This window comes from Podarcis bocagei (genome assembly GCF_964188305.1).
Source record: "Podarcis bocagei genome assembly, chromosome: 14".
Lineage (NCBI taxonomy): Eukaryota > Metazoa > Chordata > Lepidosauria > Squamata > Lacertidae > Podarcis > Podarcis bocagei.
Genome location: NC_138139.1, coordinates 33,386,093 through 33,411,985, shown reverse-complemented (window position 1 = coordinate 33,411,985; position 25,893 = coordinate 33,386,093). Strand labels below are relative to the sequence as shown.

General features: G+C 44.8%; 1 protein-coding gene across 5 annotated transcripts in view; it reads left to right on the top strand.

The window, feature by feature from the left end:
- Positions 1 to 25,893, top strand: part of LMF1 (lipase maturation factor 1) — a 161,722-nt gene that overhangs the window by 24,324 nt on the left and 111,505 nt on the right. For 4 of the 5 annotated variants that reach the window (XR_014002045.1, XM_081170140.1, XM_081170141.1 and 1 more), the window contains one exon: positions 18,792 to 18,940. Coding sequence is in view for 4 of the 5 variants with exons in the window: in XM_081170140.1 (XP_081026266.1) it covers positions 18,792 to 18,940 (149 nt within the window). In the remaining variant the exon portion in view is untranslated. Of the gene's footprint in view, positions 1 to 5,654; positions 5,710 to 18,791; positions 18,941 to 25,893 lie in introns of those variants that run through there. The other variant, XM_081170142.1, reaches the window with a different exon arrangement.

Sequence of the window (25,893 nt, the reverse complement as noted above, 5' to 3'; positions counted from 1 at the left end):
GCCAAACTCCTTGGAGCTCAAGGAGACCAGAATTCAAAGCAAACAGTGTTTAGTGGGAAGGGAAAGCAAACAGATTTTGGATCTGTTTCCTTGCTCCCCGCCCCCATCAAAAACCATGTGTGCGATTAGCCGGAACTGATAACTGCCCGGAAACAAATAATGATGAAATGTTGAGCCAGATCTGTCTGGAAGGCATTGGAACCCACTTATCGCTGCTTATAATGTCTCAGATATGAAATGGTTATGTTTTACAAAGGGGGGAAAATCTTTTAAATCAAAACCTCAAAATTATATCCAAAGTGTTCCTAATTAGTCTGCAGACAGACTGCTGCTTACAGCCACAGGCTGTCCGTTGAATGCAGAGGATGGCCAGATTCTCAAATGGGCAAATTTGGAACCATGGGGTTGGTCACCTGTCCCGTGGCTGCCTGACAGGGGAGCAAATTGCACTCAGGAGCAAAAGATCTCAAAAGTCATTGCCGCTTTCCCCTCTCAGCTACCTCCATTTGCATCTGCTTTTTGCAGTGCTGTGCTTTGCCCCTTGAAATCGTTCGCATAATTGCTGCAATCACACCTGCTACTTTGCAATAATAGTTTTAATGGTAGGTTTTGCTCTCAGTATATACCCCCCCTTTTTTTTAGCTGAGCATGTGGTGCCTATCTAGCAAGATGAAGCTCAAATATTATCTCTCACAAGACAGGAGAGCCTTCTCAAAAACAGTCGGTGCAGGTTCTTGTTACCTGTGCTGAACTCCAGCACTCTTGAACCAAACGATGCATGTATGGCTGTTGTTTTGGCAGCTCTGAGGTGGGCCATAGCTCATTGGTAGAGTACAGGCGTTATGTGTCAAAAGTATCCCTGGCAGATCAGGGAAGAAATAATGGGAAAGGTGTCTACCTGAAACCCAGGCCATTCCCATTCAGTGTGACGTAAGCTGTAACGTACAGAACACAGGAAGCTGCATTGTACTGAGAGTGTTGATCCAGCTAGCTCAGTTAGGCCATTGATCCATCTAGCTCAGTATTATATCTGCACCAGGATTGGCTGTCTTGCGTTGCCAGGGATTGAACATGGGACCTTCTCATTGCAAAGCAGATGCTCTGCCACTGAGCCCCTTCCTTTCCCTTCCATGTAGCCTCTTCAGTAGAGATACGTTATTTTTCTACCGTGGACAGCACCCTTGTTTTGAATTTATAATTCCCTCCCTAAGGCCAAATGGCTGGTGCCACCACCACACACTTCCCATTTGTCCCGGCATTTTATAATTTTTAGTTCCCTGGGAAGAGGGATTGATTTGATAAACCACCCTCGGAATTATAGCTCTGTGAGGGGAATAGGGGTCTCTTAGTAACTATTGGCATCCTCAGCAAACTATAGTTCCCAGCATTATTTGGGGAAAAGCCAAGACCATTTAAAGTGGTATCATAGTGGGCAATGTAGAACTTTTGCCCTTTCTGCCATGTCTGTCAGCTCCCAGTCTGGGCTATTCATTGCAAATAGAATGTCAAATTAGACCCTTCATCTGATATTCAGCAGCAAATCTTATATTCTTGACATTACTTAGACAACACACACTCACTCACTTCATGCTGTAAATCTTCAAGCTACCTCTAGGTTTTTCATCATCATAATAGAGTTGTTAATATTGTTTTAATTATATTAATTACCTTTTTACAGTTACCTTGTACACAATATGTTTTCCCCTTTTTGTATTTAATCTGTGTTCTAATTTGTGTGTCAGTTTGGGAAAAGTAATAATAATAATAGCAACTTTGGCAAACTCTATTAAAAGACATAGCAAGGAGTGTGCATATATCTCTTTTTATTATAATATTTATTGAATTTTTCATTATGTATTATTACAGTACTTTTGTATTTTTTCACCTTGGTATTTGCTCAGAAGAGTGTGCATATATCTCATTTATTATTATTATTTTAAAAACTAGGAATTATAATTTATTGTTTCATTCACTCTTCCATATGTTAAATATTTGGAGTAATATTGATGCTCGAGAGCCTCTGTTGCTAGGTCCAATTTCCGCTGAAGGAAGCACTTCCATATTTATTTAAAACCAGTAAAGCCATTCAAGGTCATTATTTGGGTTGTTTTCCTCCGGACGGACCGGTGACACCTGTATGGTTTTAAGCAATGGAAGCCATCTGTGAGGAGGAAGTTGGGTTGCCATGGTGACCAAGTACTAACATGTACTGTGACAAAAGCTGAATGAACTCCAGGGTCATTCAAGTGGGTGTGAAGGTCAGGCCTCCTCATTCCATCCACTGTGAAATGAGATTTTGAGAAGAAATGTTTATACGGGCTACGTAGAACACTGCCTCTCATTTTCTGTTTCCGAAAACAAGGGTGATTTCTCAAACTCTTCCTCCTCCTCCTCCTCCTCCTCCTTCTCAGGCCTCAAGTGAATCAATTATTGGTTTCTGGACCCAATCTAAGGCAGCTGTGATGAAATTTAAAGCCCTATGTGACTTTAGGCCCCATATATAGGAACATATGAAGAGCCCTGCTGGATCAGGCCAGTGGCCCATCTAGTCACAGTGGTCATTCGGATACCCCTGTGGGACTCCCACCAGCACAACTGCCTTATGATTCCCAGCAACAGGCATTTTGAGGCATAATGCCTCTGACAGTGGAGGATATACATAGCCATCGTGGTTAGTAGCCATTGGTAGCCTTTTCCTTCATGAATTTCTATGAAAGCCTTTTAAAACCATCAAGATGGTGGCAGTCACTACTGCCTTTTGCCTGTCTTGAATCTTCCAGCATTTGTCTTCGTTGGATGGCCCAGTTGGCTTCTAGTGTTGCAAGAGAAAGGTAAAGGCTTCACTGCCAGCTTTCTCCACACCATACATCATTTTATACACTGTCTTGTGCCTCCTGTTCCTCGCTTTTTCTTTAAACTGAAAAGCCCCCAATATTTTAACCTTTCCACCTAGGAAAGCTGAAAGGACATCTCCCCATGTATTCACTTGCCTGTTCCTTGACTTCTGCTGGGAAGCCCTGTTAGTAGTTCCTGTGCCTAACAAGGTCCATGGTGAAGGGAGGTCAGCTTTTTGTTGGCAGGTGAAGGGACAACTTCTTTTCTCCAGGCCTGTGGAGGGATGAGATACATGGAAAGCTGCCTTATACTGAGTCAAAGCATTGCTCCATCTGGCTCAGTATTGGTCTACACCAGGGGTCCTCAAACTTTTAAAACAGGGGACCAGTTCACTGTTCCTCAGACACTATTGGGGCCTGGACTATATTTTGAAAAACATATGAACGAATTCCTATGCACATAGCACATATTTTATTTGTAGTGCAGTGGCACCTTGGGTTAAGTACTTAATTCATTCCAGAGGTCCGTTCTTAACCTGAAACTGTTCTTAACCTGAAGCACCACTTTAGCTAATGGGGCCTTCAGCTGCCGCCGCGCCGCCGGAGCATGATTTCTGTTCTCATCCTGAAGCAAAGTTCTTAACCTGAAGCATGATTTGTGGGTTAGCAGAGTCTGTAAACTGAAGCGTATGTAACCTGAAGCATATGTAACCCGAGGTACCACTGTACACAAAAAAACAGGAAAAACAATACAATATTTCAAACGAAGAATGCAATTTACCTCCGGTGGAGGGGAGGGAGGGCGGCCTTTTCCCCTGCCCCAAAGTTGGCGACATCAGCGCCACACCCGCCCCGTGCCACTGCTGCCAGTGAGGAAGCACAAAAGCACTGGCGCATTACCACTCTCCACCCTTTCTCTCTTTATTTCACATTTCCTTGGATCCCTGGAGAGCAAGAGCTTGTGTTTACCTACGTGTGAGTGAATAGCTTTCTTCCATCTGTCCAAGAGTTCCTGGATACAACAGCCCCCTTTTTTTCTTTGCTTCCTTCCCTCGGGTGTGTGTCCTGCCCGGTGTGTGCACGTGAATCCCCTCAATGCCCAGTTTGCGCTCTCGTGCCAAAATTCTGAATGGCCTTGCCACTAGCTTGCGTGAAGGGCAACGGGCTGAAGGAACTAAGCAAGCTTGCGTGCGTTCTTTTCCATGGAAATGCCTCGCCACACCGGGTTTAAATTGCCGTGTGGGGACTGACTGAGCGGGCGGTGAGGCTTCCAATTGGCTGCAGGAAGCAATCAGAAGCCTCGCCGCCTGCTCAGTCATTCCCCGTGTGCTGAGGTAAACCCGGTATGGTGTTTTGGCCGACGGGCTGGATTTATGAGCCTGGCGGGCCGGATCCGGCCTGCAGACCTTAGTTTGAGGACCCCTGGTCTACACTGACTGGCAGTGGCTTATCAGCATTTCAGGCATATTTTCCTAGTCCTAACTGGAGGTGCTGGGTATTGAACCAGGGACCTTCTGAATGCAAAGCTTCTACCTTTGAGTCACAGCACTTCTCCTTTTGTTAGGATGGGTTTTGCAAACTGTTTGATCATCGTTCTTCCCCCCCTCCATCATCACCACCCTCAATTTTTTCCCTTGGTCTTCCGGCCTTCTGTTCTCTTTATTCCCTGAGGTTAAAACATGTGGGCGTTGAGGTCCTATGAGTCATTTTGCTCATAGCTGGGATCTTTTTTTTTCCAAGCAGCAAAAGGGAAAAAAGTACATGCTGAAGCAAGCAGAATAACAGTTCATGACTGATATTAAAATCTCTTTGCAGCTCTTGGGAATCAGGGAGATAGGCTCAGATTTACACCCCCTAGAACTGTAAGCAGAAGCTCACCTTTTTGTTCCTTGGCAAGGAGCCGGGAGCAGAGCAGGCAGAGTTGCTCTAATTTTTTAACCCCCCCCCCCCGATTTTGGAGAAAGGAATGTTCTTTGACCAAAGCAGCCAACCCCTCATGTAAAAATGTAACAAGGTAAAGGACCACTGGACAGTTAAGTCCAGTAAAAGGGGACTATGGGGTGTGGCTCTAATCTCACTTTTCAGGCTGAGGGAGCCGGCGTTTGTCCACAGACAGTTTTCTGGGTCACGTGGCCAGCATGACTAAACTGCTACTGGCGCATGGAGGACCATGACAAGCGCCAGAGCACATGGAAACACCATTTACCTTCCCGCTGCAGCGGTACCTATTTATCTACTTGCACTGGCATGCTTTCGAACTGCTAGGTTGGCAGAAGCTGTGCCCGAGGAACAGGAGCTCACCCCATCACATGGATTTGAACTGCCGACCTTCCAACTGGCAACCCCAAGAGGCTCAGTGCCACTTTACCCCTTATGTAACAACATGCTCAGCCTGGGGAAGGACTGTAGCTCTGTAGTAGAGCATTTGTTTCCCATGCGCAGTGCTTCTGGTTCAATCCTTGGCATCTCCAGGGATGGCGGGGTCTGTCCCCAGTCTGAAATCCTGGAGAGCTGTTGCCAGTCAGTGTAAACAAGTACTGAGCTTGTTGGACCAATGATCTGACTTGGTAGAGCCTTTCCATGTTAAGCAATGTTCCACCAGATACTCTTCTCATGGGGAAGTACAAGTCCCTCCTTTCACAGAAGATTAACTACTCATGCAAAGTTAGAAGTCTCTGCTTTGGTTATTTTAATTTACATTCTGTTTTGTCACTCAGACTCAGTCAACAGCAGTTTCCCCCTGAGTAGATCCATTTTGGTGCCATGGAAATGACATAGAGCAAGTTTGGTGGCTAGATATCTTCAACTATCTTCAGATATCTAAAGAGCTGTCACATGGAAGATGGAGCAAGCATATTTTCTGCTGCTCCAGAGGGTAAGATCCAAACTAGTGGATATGACAAGAAAGGAGCTTGAGCCTAAACGTTAGGGAGAACATTCTGATAGTAAGAGCAGTCTGACCATGGAATCGGAAGGTGGTGGACCTGCCTTCACTGGAAGTGGTGTGGACATCTGTCAAGGATTATTTCGTTGTGATGCCTGCATTGCAGAAGTTGGACCAGATGACTCTCAGGATCCCTTCCAACTCTGCAATTCCATGATTCTTTGATTCTATGAACTACAACTCCCATCAGCCCCAGCCGGCATGACTAGATGGCCTATGAGGAAATACTGCAGCATTGGGGACTGTTTTTACTTTAGTTTAGAGAAAACTGTATAATTTTACAGGAGTATATAAAATTATGTGTGGCAAGGAGAAATGTTTCCCCTCTCTCTCATAACACCAGAACCCGCAGACATCGAATGAAGCTGAATGTTGGAAGATTCAGGAAAAACAAAAAGAAAATCATTTGTCATGTAGCACATAGTTAAATTATAGGACTTGCTGCTATGGGAGGCCACCAACTTGCATGGTTTTAAAATAGGATTGGACAAATTCATGGAGGATAAGGGTATCAATGGCTGCTAGCCGCAGTGACTATGCCCTTCCTCTATGTTCATAGGCAATAAATGCTTCTGAATACCAGTTTCTAGAAGCCACAAGATGGGTGGGTGCCTTTGTGCTCAGGTCCTGCTTGCCAGTTTCCTACAGGCATCTGGTTGGTCACTGTGAGAATAGGATGCTGGACTAGATGGGCCATTGGCCTGATCCAGCAAGCACTTCTTATGTTCTTACTCAGTTCAGCAACATCTGTAGGGCTACAGGTTCTGCACAGTTATCAGTTGCATATTTATCATCCATATGTATTTTCCCGAACTGGGATTATGCATCTTGCAATTTCTGCCACAAATGCCATCATGTCTAGGACCCATCCTTAACTCCCCCCCCCCTTACACATTTTGGATGCTTTACACAAATGATCACTTGTATTCATTATCCTGTCCCCGTTACAATTTCATGCAATCTGTGCGTACCTCCCGTTATGAAATTCACCAGAAAACGTCATTATCTGGTGCTGGCTTACATAATCAACTTCAAAGAGATCGGCGTGGGCAAGATAATTGGAAAGTGGAGCTCTTTCATGGTGTAATTATTCATCCCGAACTTTGCATGGCTTTAAGATTTGCTAATAATGAATGTTGGCTTCCTGCATCCCTCCCCCCAACCCCCCAGGGGCTTTGTGGTTATTCTGCAGAGCCAACCAAAAAAACCCCCACTCCGTAGCTTTATATAGGTACATAATACGTATGGAATAATTTATATATAGCAGAAATTGCTAAGACCAGGCAGAGAGGATAGCTTGTGTATATACTCTTGATTCTGGTGGCAAGAGAGTGGGATGCTGCGATCCATAAAACATCTGGAATTATTTACGGATCAGAATAAAGTATGTGAATTGGAACGTTTTGCATGAATGTGCTGAAAGCGGGTGTGGTTTTGTGTTGCATTTGTGTGTAGGGCACCTGGGGTGCACGGTTGGGGAGCAAGTCAGCCTCTATTGCCCAGGCTTGGGTTAGCTTCCATCTAAGAAAGCATCACTATCATTACAGGATTAATGCTGACATTCCTCTCAGAGCTGTTGTGAGGATGGGGGAAGAAAAAGATTCCCAAGTGGCCGTTGGACATTAAGTACTTATTTCCTGACATTTACACCCCAACTTTTCTCCTTCATGGAACCCAAGGACAACATATGTGTGATCCCTAGGTGAACACCTATCCATGCTTTGACCAGACCCAGACCTCCTTCAGACCAAGAGGGTGAGAAGGGGGCATCAGAAACAGACAAGGAAAGAAGTGGCAGAGAGAAAGGTCTGCTCTGCCTACTGCCAGCATGCGGCCCCCAACAGATTGCCTTCAATAGAATGTGGCCCTTGAGAGTGCAAAGGTTTTCCCAAAACCTTTGATCTGGGTTTTGTAGGGAGCAGTCAGACCACAGTTTCCCAGTATAAACATCACAAGAAGCTCTTCTTTAGCAAACAGGAAGTATTTGGGGAAGGCTACACAGGAGTTTGGTGGGATGTGGGTGGCGCTGTGGGTTAAACCACAGAGCCTAGGACTTGCCAATCAGAAGGTCGGCGGGTCGAATCCCCACGACAGGGTGAGCTCCCATTGCTCGGTCCCAGCTCCTGCCCACCTAGCAGTTCGAAAGCAAGTCAAAGTGCAAGTAGATAAATATGTACCACTCCGGCGGGAAGGTAAATGGCGTTTCCATGTGCTGCTCTGGTTTGCCAGAAGTGGCTTAGTCCTGCTGGCCACATGACCCGGAAGCTGTACGCCGGCTCCCTTGGCCAATAAAGCGAGATGAGCGCCGCAACCCCAGAGTCGGTCACGACTGGACCTAATGGTCAGGGGTCCCTTTACCTTTACCTTACACAGGAGCTTACTTCATATGTGCATAAGCAAACTATAGTTTGTTGGACTGGGAGCATTGCATTTGAACCTGGCCATGGAACCCTGGATCCTGGGAAGTCTCCCACTAACTACCAATGACAGGCCAATATTCCAAGGGGCTCCAGGATGTGTAGCCCATCACTGACTGACTGCCCCATTGCACTGGGGCTTCAGAGAACCTCCTGCACTTCACTGTGCGTATCAAAATTATTTCAGATGCCTTAAGATGGATCTAATTAAATGTGATAACACAGTGATCTCTCAGAATGACATCCACCTACGGAACTGGAAACAGGACATCCATTAACTTTTAAGCATTTTAAAAAAGAAAGAATTAAAATCTTCCCCACTGATTTCTCTGTCACTTGCAGCTTTGCTCCAAAACGACGAGGGGAAGGGAGGATGGGTGGAGGGGGTGGAGGGGTAGAAGAGAGCTAATTTATTGCTGCATTAACTTAGATATCGCCTTCCTGTCACCTAAGTAGTTTCTAATGACTACCCTGGAGAGTAATTGGGAGCTTTTAAAAGTTTTGTGCTAAATTCTTTCTGTTTCCCCCTGTGCCACATATACTTTTTTTCTCTTTTTTTAAAAAAAGACCCTGAAGTTGTTGATAATGTTTTTCAACTCCTGGATGCTTCTGAAAAAGGGGTTAAGCCTCTACAGAAGTCTGCCTTTGGACAGGGTCTTTCTTCTGTCACCCTCCCTCCTGTAAATTTATAGCACCCTGATTTCTCCTTCTACCCTGAGATCATTGCCCAGCACAAGAACTTAGGAAGCTGCCTTATATAGAATCAGACCATTGGCCCATATAGCTTGGTATTGTCTACACTGACTGGCAGCAGCTCTCCATGGTTTTATGCAGGGGGGCTTTCCTACTCTCAGTTGGAGATGACAAGGATTGGACCTGGGACCTTCTGAATGCAAAGCAGGTGCTCTACCACAAATTACAGTCCTTCCCCTAAATATAAAGTGATATTCCAGTCCACATGGTTCTGAATAGCTGGCTTATATAAGTAGGAGGTTAGGAAGGTGTCTTATACAGTGTCAGACCACTGGTCCATTGGACTGGTGATGACTCTCTAGGTTACAGACCAGAAGCCAGTACAATGCTAAGCATAAGCAACGTTAAAATGAATTGCTTAATTGGGTTAAGCTGGAGTGACTCCCCTATAAAGAAAGGTTGCAGTGACTTGTTTTTTTGTGCCTGCACTTAAATCAAAGCTGAAAATTATGGGGAGGGGTCTAGGGTATCCCCTCATGCCAGAGGGAACCCTAGAAACACTGGCTTGAAGCTGACACCATAACCCAAAAGTGTTAGCTTTTTAAGCCTCAGGGCATGTGAGAGGATATATTTGGTGATGCTTGATTGAGGTCTGAACAACTTGATGAGTGACCTTTTTAAAAAGCCCTCTTCTATGAATCTGGTGATGTGGAGTAGAGGAAGGAGGTGGAGGAACTGTTTTTTTGGGGGGTGGGGTGGGGCTGAGATGCTTGTGGGGCTGAGAAGAGTAACTTTAGAAGGCTGTGGCGCCAATGAATTTGGAGCTTAGATTGAGAGACTCTTAACCACTCTCTCCACTGGGAAATTTCTCTTTAGGTGTTGCGGTGAAATGGTCCCCTGACCACCTTCAACTCTTCAGCTATTTCCTTGTCAAGTGGACTTGATGGATGGGCCTTTTGATTCTCGAGTTTTCTTCTTTCATAAACGAAGTCGCGCCATAAAACGGAATGACCCCACGTCCCATTACGATTTGCGGCTCCCTTCAGAATTACGGGTGGTTTCCTCCCCCCCCCCTTTTTAATGGAAGCTTTTCTTGCTGTTCCTTTTCTGTTTGTGGAACGGTTGGAGAAAGGTTTCTCTTGACTGGGATCTCTGTACTATCTTCCGTAGGCTTGACCTCAAAAGCAAACTGGGCTTATAACTTGTTCAAGGGTTTGCTTAAAAAAATATTGTGGAGGGGGAGAGAGGGCTGAGTTTTGTGGCGCCATGAAGGCGTGATGAATTTATTGTGGCGTGACGTCCGCTAGGCTATTGAAGAAGTAGAAGAGGAGGCAGAAAGAGATATTCAGTTCTTTAAAAATAAATAACAATAACAATGTTCAGAAAGGTGTGTATGTCTGCATAAACAGCAAGACTCTTGTTTTAATGAACGCTGAAAGAAAGTGTGTTTTTCTGAGCAGCCAAACCTTTAACAGACATACTAAGCAACTAAAACTACAGTTGATATAGATATCATCATGTGGGGAGGGGGCTTTTCATAAGCAGTGTTTACTGCAACCAAGTGAAGATGCCCAGGTGCCAGGATGGCCCATGACGTCTCCATCATTTGGACGCGCATGTCTGGGAATCCTTGGATTGTGCCTGTTTCCACACATTAGCAACACATCCTTTATTATTCCACCCATGATATTTTATCTGCACAATCAGTACAAATTTCAGGAACCAAAAAAATGTATTGAAAAACACGACTTTTGAGCCATCTGGCTCCAAATAGCAACTAGACATGCTATTTTGGTGACTGTAACCCTGGTTTCAGGAGCCATTTGGTGACTAGCTTATATATCGGAGTTTCTTACACTGAGCGGGAAGCGATGTACAAATTTAATATAACCAAAGCTAAACCTCAATTCATCCTTAGGAATATAAAAGGTGGTTTCTAGTTCACATTCTAAAGCATTGTTTTTTATTTTTCATTCCTTTAATGAAGCTACTTGTACCAGTCTGTAAAATTATTTTTCTGCTGCCAGCTTGCTTGCTTGCTTTATTTATTTATTTTACAACACAGAAATGTGAATAATATTTATAAGATTATGATAGATCAAACACATCACACAATTGTACATTGTCCTGGTAATTTATTATTGCAGAACATAAGGAACATAGCCCATTCCCCCATAAATCTGTGTTTTGTGTGCTGCGTGTGTGTGTGCGCGCACTTTCTCCCCAAAACTGTGCAATGCTTTACAAGTTTGCTTGGGAGTATTGTCCCATTATGTTCAGTGGGGCATACTCTGTAGTAAGTGTGCATGTCTTAAATTTCTATGTGTGAATGTGTGTGTGTGGACTGAATAGCTTTCCGTTTGCAATGCATTCTGTATTGGTAATGCGGATTCTTTCATGCGTTCTGCAGAATGCTTCCAAATTACACCCTGGGGGATAATGACCCGCCAGGGGAGACAGTAGATGGGCAGTCGATTTGTCCAATTTCACACAAGTCTCCCACCTCATCTTGGTCAACAACTGCATGGTCTTTAATGAAGCATCCTCACGAATGTGTAGCCAGAGAGAGATTTTCCAGTCAACAGATGTTGGTCGTTAAACATTGGTTTATATGGTTGATTTCTGGAAGATTTTTCGAAGTGTGTGAAGGGTGACAGATTAAGTTTAATGCATGCGATCTTGACCGAAAAGCATTAGCGTTTGTGGCATTCTCCAGCATTTTCCAAGAAGATACTTTCTTTAAAAAAAGAAAGAAAGAAAATTGGCTTATTTTTCTGCACCCAGTTAGGCGCACGTACCGTACATTCTGAACACGTGTGAGGCGAGTGCAGCCGTTGAAATCCGTGCCATTTTTTATTTTATTCCATCTTAAATTGCATCCATTCCCTCCGCCTAGATAACAGTAGCGCTCATTGTCCTGCCCTTGCAGCTGCTGAAATTTGACGAGACCCAACCAAAAGAAAACGGGAGCAGGTGGGTCAACAATGCGACCCTTTCGTTCCCAGAAGTATCAGTATGCAGAGAGGGCCGCTGGGCAGTGGGGCGGGAGTGGCTGGGTGAGGGCACAGCGGAGCCCAGAAGGGGTATCCTTAACGAGGACAATTTTTATGTGTGATTGTGGTTTCCCTTTATAAAAGCTCCCCAAATGTCACAGAATCGTACGTGGGACTTCTATTGCCAATATGCTCTGTCAAGATGGCGGAGTGTTCATTTTCATTGCTGGTGGCTGACTGCTCTGTTTTCCTACTGTTGGCTCCCAGCTGATATTTAGACCAATATATTGAGGTATGATACTTTTGGGAGGTTTGTTTTAATTCTTAGAAGGGTGTGTGTGTGTGTGTGTGTGTGTGTGTGTGTGTTTTGAAGCTGCCTCATATTGGGTCAGAACATTGGCTCATCTAATTCAGTAGTGCCACTGGAGACCTTCTGCATGCAAAGTGTGTACTGTGCCTCTGAACTATGACGGTTCTTCAGAGTTTGCTTACAAATTCCTAGCAAGCTGTGATGCCATATCTCCCAGCTTCATGTGCAGACCTCGGGCCTGCTTGATTCATTGTGGAAAAGTCTGGGTCTGGTGATGGGTGCTTGCGCTACTTCAGCAGGGTTCAGGAGGGGAAATCTGTTTCTTACTGGCTTCTGTAAGGTAATCTCACTGTTGAAGTAGGAAAATGGAATCCTCACCAGTTATATATTGAAGTTGGGTTTTCCATTTATTATTGTGAAAGATAGACTTCTGTTTTCCTTAGGGTAATGGTTGTGAAAGGAGGTGAGACAAATTTGTAGGGAAGAAGAGGACTATTAGAGTGATACCCCAATCTGTAAAAAACTGCCCAGTTAGCAGTAGCCATTGCTAACCAAAGGCTGAAAGAGCAGCAAAATATGACCAGCTGACAGACAGAGACACACAAACTCATTTATAACTGATTGGTGCTGTTTTGTTGATTATTCGAATAAGGAAAACAATCCTGAATTTTCAGACATCCAGACATTTGTTTGTTTGTTCTGGGTTAAATCATATTCTACACTTCAGACTGCAGACTGTATATCCCTATGGTGTATTTTCACAGTATACCTTGAGATTTTTTTTTGTTAAGGGCTCATTAATTTTTAAAAATCAATAAAATTATTAAAAATAAAAGACATTTTCCAAACTGGGGGCTGCCCACTCCGTTGAATATTTTGAAATGATGGTGCTCTCTGGCCTCACTGACCATTAAACACTGTTGATCACTGTCTCAGCTGTTGCTGGTGTCAGTGGGTAACTTAATAATTTATTTTGTGTTTTTTTTAACAGCTGGGGGAGCTCTGTTTACTCCAGGCTGGCTCATCAATAAGATTCTCTTCACCCCTCCTTCCAAGCCCTTTCCAGCTGCATGATGGAATTATCCACCTCAATAAATAAATCCTGGCACATTTTAAAACGAGATTGGGATGTTGGAACCATCCCCAGAAGATGGCAGTGCCAGGAATTCAGCTCTGGAAGAAGCCTGGCAGGTGCACCAGGAGGGGTGGGGGAGATCAGCCTTCTAGGCCAAAAAGCCCCCCATAAATTTCCATGCAGAGAATTCCAGGCCATTAGGCATTCTGGTACATTGGGTGAAATTCTAAGCTGTACTCCCCCCTTTTCCCTTACTGGGTTTGGGGTCCCTTCCTCACCTGCCTGATATAGTAATAGTAATAAAATGCCTAAGGGTGTGTGTTGTGCCAGGTACAAATTAAAATCTAGTGGGTGAGCCCCTGCCAGCAGCTGGGATCCAAGAAAAAGGAAGGGGAAGCGAAGGAGCCTGCTGTGTGGTCTTGTGGTTTTGGAGGCTCCATTGAGGCCTCCCGCCCCCCTTTGACACAGACACACAATTCAGAACTGCACCTATTGGGCCCCTATCTGCAGTATGAAGAGCGGTTCACAAGTACTTGATGGGAATACCATTTGGAGGCACTCCTCATTTTTCACGTTGGAACAGAGGCCTGCTCTTCCGCGCGTCTTACGCTGGTGCATTTGGTGACTCTCAGGGCTGCTGCAAATCCTCTTCCGGGTGGTATTCAAACAGGGTCGTTATTCTGTGGTGGAGCTGAATGCAGTGTGACCTGGCTGCAAAGGCTAATGAAATTTTAGTGGGTGTTACTGGGACCAGAGTTTCCAAGTCACAAGAAGCGGTTCTTCCATTTGTTCCATGCGAGTTGGATCTCCTCTGATGTACTGTGTCCTATTCTGGGCACTGCACTTCAAGGAGGATATATGTCAGCTTTTGAGAACCCAGTGCCTGCCAGATGTTTTAAATTGAAACTCACATGAGCACCTGCCAGTCTGGGGCTTCAGTGCAATAGCACTCCAGAGTTAGGGTGTGGATACAAGCATCCAGGCAGCTCAAACGTGAGTAGAGGAAAATTCTGGTTGAATGCAATCAAACACTGGTGAGGGCTCATCATCAAGCTTACTTAGTGGCAGTGAAGGCAGCAATGGACGGCCTCCATTGTATCCTCACTGTGTCATCCGGCAGAGCTTTTCTGGGTTGTGTGGGGCCTCTTACAGTCTGGCCCGAAGGAGGTGGCAGAACTGATGGTAGCTCACTGTGAGTTGTTTGCAAAGTGTTTTGAGGATTAAACCGCTTGTATCCAGTGGCATCTTGACTCCACTCTTACATCAGACGAATCTCAAGGGGTGTCCAGAGCACTGCCTAGTCCTGTTGTGTTGGATGAGGCTTGAGGATATGGACAAGATGCTTGGATTGTCCAGGATGACCACATGCGCTCTGGACCCTTGCTCCTCTTGGCTCATCAAAATTAGAAAGGGGAAAACTAGCTGGGCCAGGGAGATGATTAATGCCCCCTTGTGGGATGGGGTTGAAAGAGGCAATGGTAAAACCACTCTTCAATAAGACCTCCCTACATTTGAAAAATCAAAGTAACTACTGACCAGTTACTAATCTCACCTTCTTGGGCAAGGTTCTTGAGCAGGTGGCCGTGAACCAGATCCATGTGCTCTTGGAGGAATCTGGTTTTCTAGATGTATTTCAGTTGTAGCTTTGGGTTGGTTTTGGCACAGAAACTGCTTTGATTACCCTGTATGATGACCTCTGTTGGGAGAGAGACAGGGTAAATGTGTCCCTGTTAATTCTCCTCAGCCTCTCAGTGGCCTTCAATACCATCGACCATGGTATACTTCTGGAGCAGCTGTCCGAGCTAGGGGTGGGTGGCTTTGCTTGGAGGTGGCTCTGGTCCTAATTGGATGGTTGTTTCTAGAAAGTGATACTTGGGGAGTGTTCTTCGGCCCCACAGAGCCTTCAGTGTGGAGTTCCTCAAGGTTCAGTTATGTCCCTCATGCTATGGATAACATCTACATGAAACTGCTGAGTTAGGTTATCCAGAGTTTTGGAGTACGTTGTCATCAATATGCTGATAACACACTGCTCCTTTACATCTGAGGGCCTGTTAGCAACCTTCCGAGGGCCGCAGACCAGTTGCAGGTGGGGCCAGGTGAAACAGTTGGCTGTTCTCTTTTACATCCAGCCATACACAGCGGCTTCTGCTCACACAATCAATAGTTCTCCATCCAATCAAACAAGAGGCACGATTGCAGTCCAGCCAGGCAAGAGCCCCTCAAGAATGTGCAGAGCAGGGCCCGTGAAGGACATGGCCTGGGCAGAGTCTAAAAGAGCCAAATGTCATTTGGCCATAGACTCCCCACTGTGACTTCCTCTTAATACAGATGTGTGTTTAGCGCAGACGAAAGGGAGTGTGGTGGTTGGAGCTAGGGCAGGTGAGAAGAAAATGAATGGGGCAATGGTGCTGGGTGATGTGGGTGGGGGAGAGAGAATGAGGTAGGGGGCTGATGTGGCCTGCAGGATTCCTGTTGAAGAATTGGGGTGGGGGGATAATGCACTGTTGGGTGGTGATCCAGTGGACCCAGTTGTTTTTTCTGGAAGAGGGTTGTGATAATTAGCATGTGAAAGCCCTGATAACACTGGGGTTCTTGTTCGGGCTGAATCAAGTGAGATATACTACCCTTCGGGTGCCAGTTCAGAGCCCATAACTGCTATTTGTGGCCGCCATCAGGAACAATTAACCTTTCAAGCTCTGCCGTCTCCCCTCGCCTTTCTGATGCAGCTGCTTTTGCAACTGCAGATCTGCGTTCTGCTCCACAAAAAGTGCTGGCTTTGGCAGTGAGTGTTATCTCCTAGAAACCACAGGATGTGTGCAGAGAAAATGAGAATCCCCCCCCCTTTTTTATAATCAAAGCTCAATCATGAAGGGGAAAACAGTCATTAAGTTTTAATTGAAGGGAATTGTTGGGTCTACAGTTAGCAGAACAAAAAGGCTGTTCCATTCATGGTTATTTTTTGCTTTCCTTCAATATTCAGAAAATAGTCTTGCTCATCATGAGATCAAGATCTGCACATTTTCTGTTATTCAACAGCCCTTTAATTATGCGATGCTGTGATTCCCAAAACACAGCAGCAGGCACCCTAATGTGTTTTGAGAGACCTGGTTGCCTGTCCCGTAATACATAAATAAAAGCTTCTGTGAGCTTCAGTCCCTTCCCACCAAGAGGCTGCCTGCTGCATCTCTGTATGATTCCTTGCTCTGCCCCGGCCACCTTTATAACAGCAGTGATACCTGTATCAGAAGCAACCTGGTGCATTCGTTTACTCTTCCCTGTGCCAAGCTTTCTCTTGCAACTCTGGATGAATTCCTTTTCTGTGCTTGCCCTGATGTATTTGGGAGACCCAGTCAGTGGGCTCTGAGGACAGGCAATAGGCTTACATTTGAGAAGGGGGGATATATATGTGAATCATTCTTCCAGTTTCAATTCAGAATGTTTCTCTCTCTCTGCTGTCAGGAATTTAGGAAACACTGACTTAAGTATAGGTGAAGGATACTCAGCAGAGTTTGTGAGCTAAAATTGTCTCCAGCATGTGTAAATTGGGAAGGTTCTTGTTTATGGAATAATCTTGCTTCAGCAAGGGTGTACTTATTTTTCCCATTATATATTTGCCTAAGGCGGTCCTTCAAGTTCCAAACAACAGTAAGATTAATATTTTAACCAACAGGAGAGTTAATATTTTTGTACAAGTTCTAAGCAACTGTAGATTAATATTAAAACCAGCAGTAGAATTAATATGTCAAAAATTCTCTTGTTTGGAATGTGTACATAGAAATAAGGACAAACCTTATTCATATATGGAACTTATTCTATTGCTATTTATATACCTTTTCTACTGATATATGTATGTTGTTCATTTAATTAGTGGAATTCATTTAACTGATACATAGCAATTGGGTTGTTTATTGTTTCTGTAAATTTATTTTACTGAGATGTATGTCTTTTTGTTCAACCTGTGACTTAGTTGTTTTGCTCACACTGAAATAGTAACAGGGCAGACCCTCTTATTTTGTCTTTTAATATATATTTTATTGAATTTTAAACAAGTACAGAGTAACAGAGAACAAAGAACTCCCACTAATAACTAAGCAGAGTGAAGGCCCTTCTATAAAAGTCTTTTTTCATCAGTGTAAACTCTTTTATGTCCCCTCCCTCCTTTTCTCAATAATCATTTGGATATTTTATGTTGTGTGTGTTTTGCTGGAGCTGGAAGGGAAATAAAATGCAAATATTGTAACTTGGTATGACATGGGATGGAATTCTACCTCTCTTAACACATTTGATAAGCAGGGGACTTTGGTGGGTGAATGGAAAAAATATCCCAAGGCAAGAATATCCCAATGGCTGGGGAAACTCAGCCAGATGGGCGGGGTATAAATAATAAATTATTATTATAAATTATTATTATATTGCTCTACGTCAGTGGTTCCCAAAGTGGATGGTACCACCCCTTGGGTGGCAATGAGATTACTTAAGGCAGCCTTTCTCAACCTGTGCGTCCCCAGATGTTGTTGAACTACAAATCCCATCACCCCTAACTAGCAAGGCCAGAGCTCAGGGATGATGGGAGTTGTAGTCCAACAACATCTGGGGACCCACAGGTTGAGAACCTCTGACCTAAGGGATGCTGTGATTCCAATGGGATCAGCAGGGGGGTGCTAGAGCTGTGGATGTCAATCAGAGAAGTTTGTGCCACTAGATCAAACTCATCAGTGTTGTGGAATTAATTAAACTAAATAGTTTTAATTGGTTTTTGAATAAACGTGCAATTAATTGTTGCTGTTTTGAACTGTATTGTGTTATTATCTTCCTTAGTGGATTGTGCAAACCTTTATTCTGAATAATGTTTTTTATAGAGTAGGGGTCACTGGAGATGAATCTATGGGACCAAGCAGGCGAAATTTTTTGGGAACCATTGACTTAGGTCATCTTGGGAAATTATGCTGTTGGTAGCATGCCCCACATGCCCATCGTAAGGCAGTGACCCGAAAACGGACATTTTCTGCTGTTGCCAAACCCTTTCCTCTTCCATATGTGAAGCAGCCTCTATCAGTTGCTTTAGGTTTCTCCCGAAGGCTCTGTTTTTTTGCCCAGGCTTTTCCTGTGTTATAAGACTGGACCCTGTTTTATCTGCTTAGATCTCCCAAATTTTTGCTTCTGTAACTACTGTTTTATTGGTATTATTTTTGCGGTTTTTGTTTTAATGTTATATTGTTTGTTTTTCAAACTATTTGAAAGAGATGTTTGAAATACTAAGTGGTTTGTAAACGCTTCTAAATAAATGAATGTATCTCATGATAGGAAATAAAAAGTGGTAACCTTTCTTGTTTTTGCTGAAGCAGGCTACCTCTTTGGAAGCTACGTAACTTGGGAGGTATTTCCTTCCACTTATGCCCAAACATTGCGATCTCTCGGTTTAGCAGAGACCATCACCCTGCTGACAATAAAGCTGCATGTTGCAGCTGAACTGTCTCTTAGTTCTCCAGCAAACTAATGTGTAACTCCCATTATTTCTCCTCTAGGATGGGAATCTCAGCTTCTGGAGACAGGTTTTTTAGGAATATTCCTCTGCCCTCTCTGGACACTTTCCCAGTTGCCCAGACGCACACCACCTTCCCGCATAGTCATCTGGGGCTATCGATGGCTTATCTTCAGAATCATGCTTGGAGCAGTAAGTGAATTTCCCCCACATCTTATATTTGTTTAATTTTGCATTTGTTTGCTCCAAGTACAGTGGTGCCCCGCAAGACGAATGCCTCGCAAGACGAAAAACCCGCTAGACGAAAGGGTTTTCCGTTTTTCGATGTGCTTCGCAAGACGAATTTCCCTATGGGCTTGCTTCGCAAAACGAAAAAGTCTTGCGAGTCTTGCGATTTTTTCCCCTTCCCCCCCTTTTCTAAGCCGCTAAGCCGCTAATAGCCTTTTAGCTGCTAATCCGCTAAGCCTTTAATAGCCGCTAAACCGCTAATAGCCGCTAAACCGCTAATAGCGCTAATCCGCTAATAGGGTTGCTTCGCAAGACGAAAAAACTGCTAGACGAAGAGACTCGCAGAACGGATTAATTTCGTCTTGCTAGGCACCACTGTATTGGACTAGTAAGTTGACAGTTTCCTGGGGAGTCCTTGTTGGGAGCAAGAATTTCCTCCATGTGGCCAGGGGGGCATTTTTTTTCCTCCCCACATGACTCGGCTGGAGAACAGCATTGCAAAATTTGGAGAAGTAAGAATTTCAAGAGATCACTGTGCTTGAGTTCACATATTGTTTCAGATGGTGTAAGATAACTTGGTTCGCCTTTAAGTACAAACTGAATCAAATCTCCCCCTGCCTCCCTCCTCCCATTCCTACTTGAATCTAACAAATCTTTGGGTATAGTCTCAAGTGTGAACTGAGGGCTGTGGGAGAGGTTTTTATTTGAATCTCTCCTAACTAAATGCTAATTGAAGTGCTTGATTAACATGAGATCTCACCTCAGGCTTCAGCTATTAACCAGGGCTGTGCGTTGGTAGGTGATTACTGCCTGCTTTCCATTATAAGTGGAGCTGAAATTTAAAAATCACTTTGGGAAGACAGTAATTCCTTCGCATTTTTCAAAGTTTAAGAACACTGTCGTGCAAAGGGCCTAGGTCTCAAGATCTGTGTGATGTTCCAGTATAGCTGAATTTTTTTGTACCTTCCATTTACCCCAGCAGAATAAATGACCACCTTTTCTTATCACTTTTTCTTACATGTTTAGGCTGCCCTGTGGGGCTACAGGTTTTCAGCACACTAGGCAGTTAAGGGGTTAAAGATTTTCTGTCCTGCAATACTGGAGTGATAATGGGAATCTCAAGGAGCCTCTCAGCTTTCTGTGATTCCCTCTTGCATTTAGTCTCTCCAACTAAAAAAAATGAGACAGGGAAATAACCCCCCCCCCTTCAGAGCTGTCCATCTCCCAATTCCCTTCCTCCTGGAGAAGGGGAGGGGGCTTGATCCAGTAAGCTCCTCCCCTTGCCCCTGCCATGACACCACCAGCATCATCCCAAGAGGTTCCATGGTCTGCAAAACCCATCAAGACTCCCCTCCCTGCTTTCTGCTTCCAGCATCAAGGGACTCCTCAAGCATGAGACAAAACTGCACCTGCTACATTCAGCCAAGGTTTAATCATCTAACATTATTTCTGAAGGTAGGGACGGGGAGGCGGAGAAGCAACAGCCCTGACTGCTTTTTGAGAAATTGCTCTCAAGGCAACAAACAAACAAATTGGCCAGTTCCGGTTTGCTTGCAAAAACTGGTCTCCGCCCAAAACAATGTGGTTGTATTTTTGCCTATGGAGCCAACATCAAATTGAAATCATGCAGCCTCACGAGCCAAATTTGTTGGTGAGAAATGCCAGTGTGTGCATATTGGCCTGTATGTATATATGTATGTATGTGTGTCGTAAGGTGGTTCAAGAGAGCCCTCATTCATGGGGAAATGGCCATGGCTCTGTGGTTAGAGCATCTGCTTTGCATGTAGAAGGTCCCAGGTTAAATCCCTGGCATCTCCATGTAGAGCTGGGAGAGATTCCCAGTCTGCAGCCCTGTAGAGCTGATGACACTCAGTGCAGACAATACGGAGCTAGTTGGATCAGTGGTCCAACTTGGTGGAAGGCAGCTTCCTTTGTAACTCCCAGCTAGGGAAACCTCTGGTCCAAAGGTACCCAAATTCTCTTGGACCACTGCCCCCTTGATTCAATAAGCTCATCCCAAGTGACCCTCTGCCCTGTAAAAGGCATTATTCGGAACACTGGTTTGCAGAACCCACTAAAGAAGATACTAATACAATAGAATTCAAAACAGTAACAATTAACTGCACATTTATTCACAATCCAATTAAAAATACAGTGGTACCTCGGGTTAAGAACTTAAATTCGTTCTGGAGGCCCTTTCTTAACTTGAAACTGTTCTTAACCTGAAGCACCACTTTAGCTAATGGAGCCTCCTGCTGCCGCCGCACGATTTCTGTTCTCATTCTGAAGCAAAGTTCTTAACCCGAGGTAATATTTCTGGGTTAGTGGAATCTGTAACCTGAAGCGTCTGTAACCTGAAGCGTATGTGACCTGAGGTACCATTGTATTTCGTTTAATGAATTCAACAAAACTGGTGAACTTGATCCAGTGATACTAGCTTGTTGAACTCTGATAGTCATTTACACCTCCTCTTGCCTCTGAGCACTTCCCAGCAAGGTAATCCCACTCCCCTCCTCTGGGGGTGGGGGTGGTACTGCCCACACTGGGAACCAAAGTCCCTCCTTGACTGCAGCACCTGGTTTCAGTAGTCATTGCCCCCACGCTTTCCAGCCAGTTTCCCAGCTGCCAGGACTAGGAATGTGCTATGGGATCATAGAGTCCTAGAACTGTAGAGTTGGCAGGGACCCTGTGGATCATCTAGTCCAACCCCCCCTGCAGTGCAGGAATATGCAGCTGTCCCATACGGGGATCGAACCAGAAGCATTTTGCCATTCTCTTTAGAAAACAAAGAAAACAAAAACAACTTGTTGCTCTCAATAGTAAATCCTGCACATTTCCAGTGTTGTTGTGGAAACTAGGAATTCATTTAGCCCATTCACATACAGTGGTACCTCGGGTTACAGACGCTTCAGGTTACAGACTCCGCTAACCCAGAAATAGTACCTCAGGTTAAGAACTTTGCTTCAGGATGAGAACAGAAATCGCGCAGCGGCAGCGGGAGGCCCCATTACCTAAAGTGGTGCTTCAGGTTATGAACAGTTTCAGGTTAAGAAAGGGCCTCCAGAACGAATTAAGTTCTTAACCCGAGGTACCACTGTATTTATTTATTTTTTATGTATTTATTGCATTTTTGTCCCACCGTTTCCTCAAAGGGGCTAGGTTCAAGGTTGATTTTGGACCAGTTGCTGCCGCTCAGTTCAATTTAACAGAGTGGTATAAGAGTCACTCTTGTGAACAATGGGAATTTTAGCTTCATGAGGGGAATAGGGGCCTCCTAGCAACTCTTAACAAACTACAGTTCCCAGAATGGTATGAGAGCCAGTGTGGCATTGCAGTTAGAGTGCTGCACCTGCGGGGCCAGAGTTCGAATACCGACTGAGCCATGAAGCGGTGTGACCTTGGGCCAGTCATTCTTGGTCTAACCTACCTCACAAGATTAAATTGGCAGGAGGGGAGAACTTTGTATGCCACCTTGAGCTCCTTAGATGAAAGCAGATAGGATATAAATGTAATAACACACACAAACTGCTGGAGTTGTATGTGCATGTGCCATGCAACAAGAAACCCTGCTGGTGGCAGTACCGGCAGCCCCTTCTCTGTCTATGTTTAACTGCTGCCCATTCCTCAGCTGCAGGCAGCATTGCAACAGGTGCACATGTGTGGTCCGGGAGGAAATGCTGGTTTCACGCGTTAAGCTTGCGCTGTGCTGTGGGCTGTCAGCCTTGTTATCCTAGTCCAGAAGGGATCGTACACATAACTTGGGGCATGGCGCTGCCTGAGGTGCCATCAATCACTGATCCACGCCAGCCTGGATTAAAATCCCCTTTCCCTTTAATGACCTTTCCATCTTCCCCCCTCTCAGATGCCTGCTACTTATATATCAACAAGTGAGACATAAAAAGCTGCTCTTGGGGCTTCATCTGTTTCACCGAGAACTCGCTCGGAAGACACCTGGAGAGTTATGGCTCTCCGGATAACCGAAAGCTCAGATCTTTTAAGGACAGGGAGAGACACTTTGTGAATTGTACATATTCCCAGATTCATAGCTGAACGTCTTAGGCAGCTGCAAGCCAACAGTACTTGGTTAAAACAAATGCACAGAATTCCCTTCTTGCAGGTGTTACAAATCTTCAGTGATTCTTCATATTTATCCTACACACATGTGTGTGTGTGTGTGTGTGTGTGTGTGTGTGTGTGGTGCAGTGCAGGCAGGTTATGTAAAGTTAAAACGGTCCCAGGAGCAAGAGGGCTTTCGGGAAGAATGGGGCAGCTGTTGAACTCATGGCCAAATCCACACCAGTTCTTCTCTAGGTTACTGGAAGCTGCCTCAGAGATGAATTGTCTTGCTAGGTCAGGCTAGTTAGGTCCAACGAGCCCTGTAGTCTGTTCCAGCCAGGATGAAAAGCTCTTGGTGCACGGAATGAAGGAAACAGCCTCTTTCCTGCTACAGTGGTACCTCGGGTTAAGTACTTAATTCGTTCCACAGGTCCATTCTTAACCTGAAACTGTTCTTAACCTAAAGCATCACTTTAGCTGATGGGGCCTCCCGCTGCTCCCGCGCCGCCGGAGCACAATTTCTGTTCTCATCCTGAAGCAAAGTTCTTAACCTGAAGCGCTATTTCTGGGTTAGCAGAGTCTGTAACCTAAAGCGTATGTAACCTGAGGTACCACTGTACTCTCTTAACTGCGTTTCACCCTTACTCTTCCATCATCCTTGGAAGGCAAGCAAAAAAACGGTTTTTGAAAAGCCCACAATATGATTTTATAACATGTGGACCCTGCAGCAGAATGTTGCAGAGCCGCGTGCTCCTGCTTAGGTGTCAGTTGGCCGTGTCTTCTTTCAGGAAACTTTGTTCCATTTCACCCTCCCTGGCTTCCCATTCTGCCCCCCCCCCGCGATGCTGATCATTCTCTGGCTGCTGAGAATGCCCTGTCCTTACTGAACTGTCACCCCCTCCATTTAGAGCCCATCTCCTCACCATCTTTTGTGTTTCCGCAAAGCTTCTGGTCCCCCACCTCAAAGGCTTCCTCTTGTGGGTCATTTTGCATACAGAAGGACCTATGCCAAGAATGTGAGTTCACTCTTACTATATTTGCTTGTTTATCTTTCATTTCATTACATTTTATCCTCCCCTTTCTTCCAAAGGCAGGCCCATGACCTCTATTGCAGGGGACTCCAAGATTGTGGCCACCTTCAGAATGTTGAGAAAGTGTCATGTTAGCCACTGATAGCCTTTACATGCTTCATCAATTTGTCCAGTCCTCTTTTAAAGCCAGTGACCCTGTGGGTTAAACCACAGAGCCTAGGGCTTGCCGATCAGAAGGTTGGCGGTTCGAATCCCCGCAACGGGGTGAACTCCCGTTCCCCAGTCCCTGCTCCTGTCAACCTAGCAGTTTGAAAGCATGTCAAAGTCCAAGTAGATAAAAAATAGGTACCGCTCCGACGGGAAGGTAAACGGCGTTTCTGTGCGCTGCTCTGGTTCGCCAGAAGCGGCTTAGTCATGCTGGCCACATGACCCGAAAGCTGTACGCCGGCTCCCTCGGCCAATAAAGCAAGATGAGTGCCGCAACCCCAGAGTCATCTGTGACTGGACCTAATGGTCAGGGGTCCCTTTACCTTTAAGTTGGTGGCCATCGCTTCTTCCTGTGGGAACAAGTTCAACAGTTTAACTATGTACTGTGTGAGGCATTTCTTCCTTTTTCTTGTCCCAAATCTTTCAACATGCAGGTTCATTGGATGCCCATGAATTCTGGGTGGAACTCAAGAAAACTTTCACAGGCACCGTTGGAGGTACTGGTGGAAAACTGCTCTATGGTTGCAGCCTGTGGACAGATCCTGTGAAGTCTATTCCACAAAGTTAAACTTTCAAATATAACATTATTCCCCTACCCCTTTGTTACTTTTTTGGGTTTTCCATTCTTTTGTGCAGCTTCGCAAAAGCACTTACTGGAAAAGGTGGAAATCTGATTAGCTGAGAAGTCAGATGAGCCCTCTTCCTCCCTCTGCTCTCCAAATTGCTTTGAATTTTGACATTGCAGGCTCTCCAGCTCTGAAATCACATTAGATATGATGCTGTAAACCAAGGATTTATTGCATTCCTATGTGTTTGAAATCAAGCTCAAAATGGGCTACAGTCAGCAGCTTTAATTGACAGCCATGTCTTCCTCCTTTTTGTCGTTAGGACTCTGAAAGGGAGGGTAATTATCCCAATTGGTTTTATTGCATTAACGTGGGCCGGAGTGGAACATAAAGGGCGCTTTCTTTCCTTCTTTTGTTTTTTGCAATGCTTCCTCGGTATCTGTACATGAGAAATGGGAAAGGGACAGACTTTCTGCAGCGAAGCTTCATGGGAATTTTTGGAAAGTGATGTCTGCAATGTTCCGACCTCTGACCTTCCAGCTGCAGCCGCCCCGTACTCTGTGGAGATCCCATACTTGACTTCTTAGTAGCCTCCTTTGTACTTTTCTGATCTTGCTTCATTTGTCCAAGTCATAGCCCTTTGGCAAGAAAACGCTGTGGTTTTTATCTCTCTGCCTCCTGCCCCTGCCTCTCCACGGCTTAAAAAGGCACATAGCAGCTAAGACCCCAAGAACCTTTCAGAAATCCTATTCACCCACCCCTAACACAGCAAGTCTTCAAAGTCAAACTCTTGTTCAGTCTTCCTCCTTTTTGTGTCTATAAAAAGGATGGGGTGGCGGGGGGTGGGGTGGCGGCGGAATGAGTTGGAGAGAGAAGCAAATAAAAGACAACTGATAATGCTGAGCAAAACCTCATTCAGTATAACCCATTAAATATGATATAGTATAAAACCGGTATTTAAAAAACAATTGTACTAAAATGTATTAAAAACTGCATCCCTAGGTCGCCTTGCTCAAACAAACAAACAAATAAACAAAGGTTTTTAGCAAGCACCAAA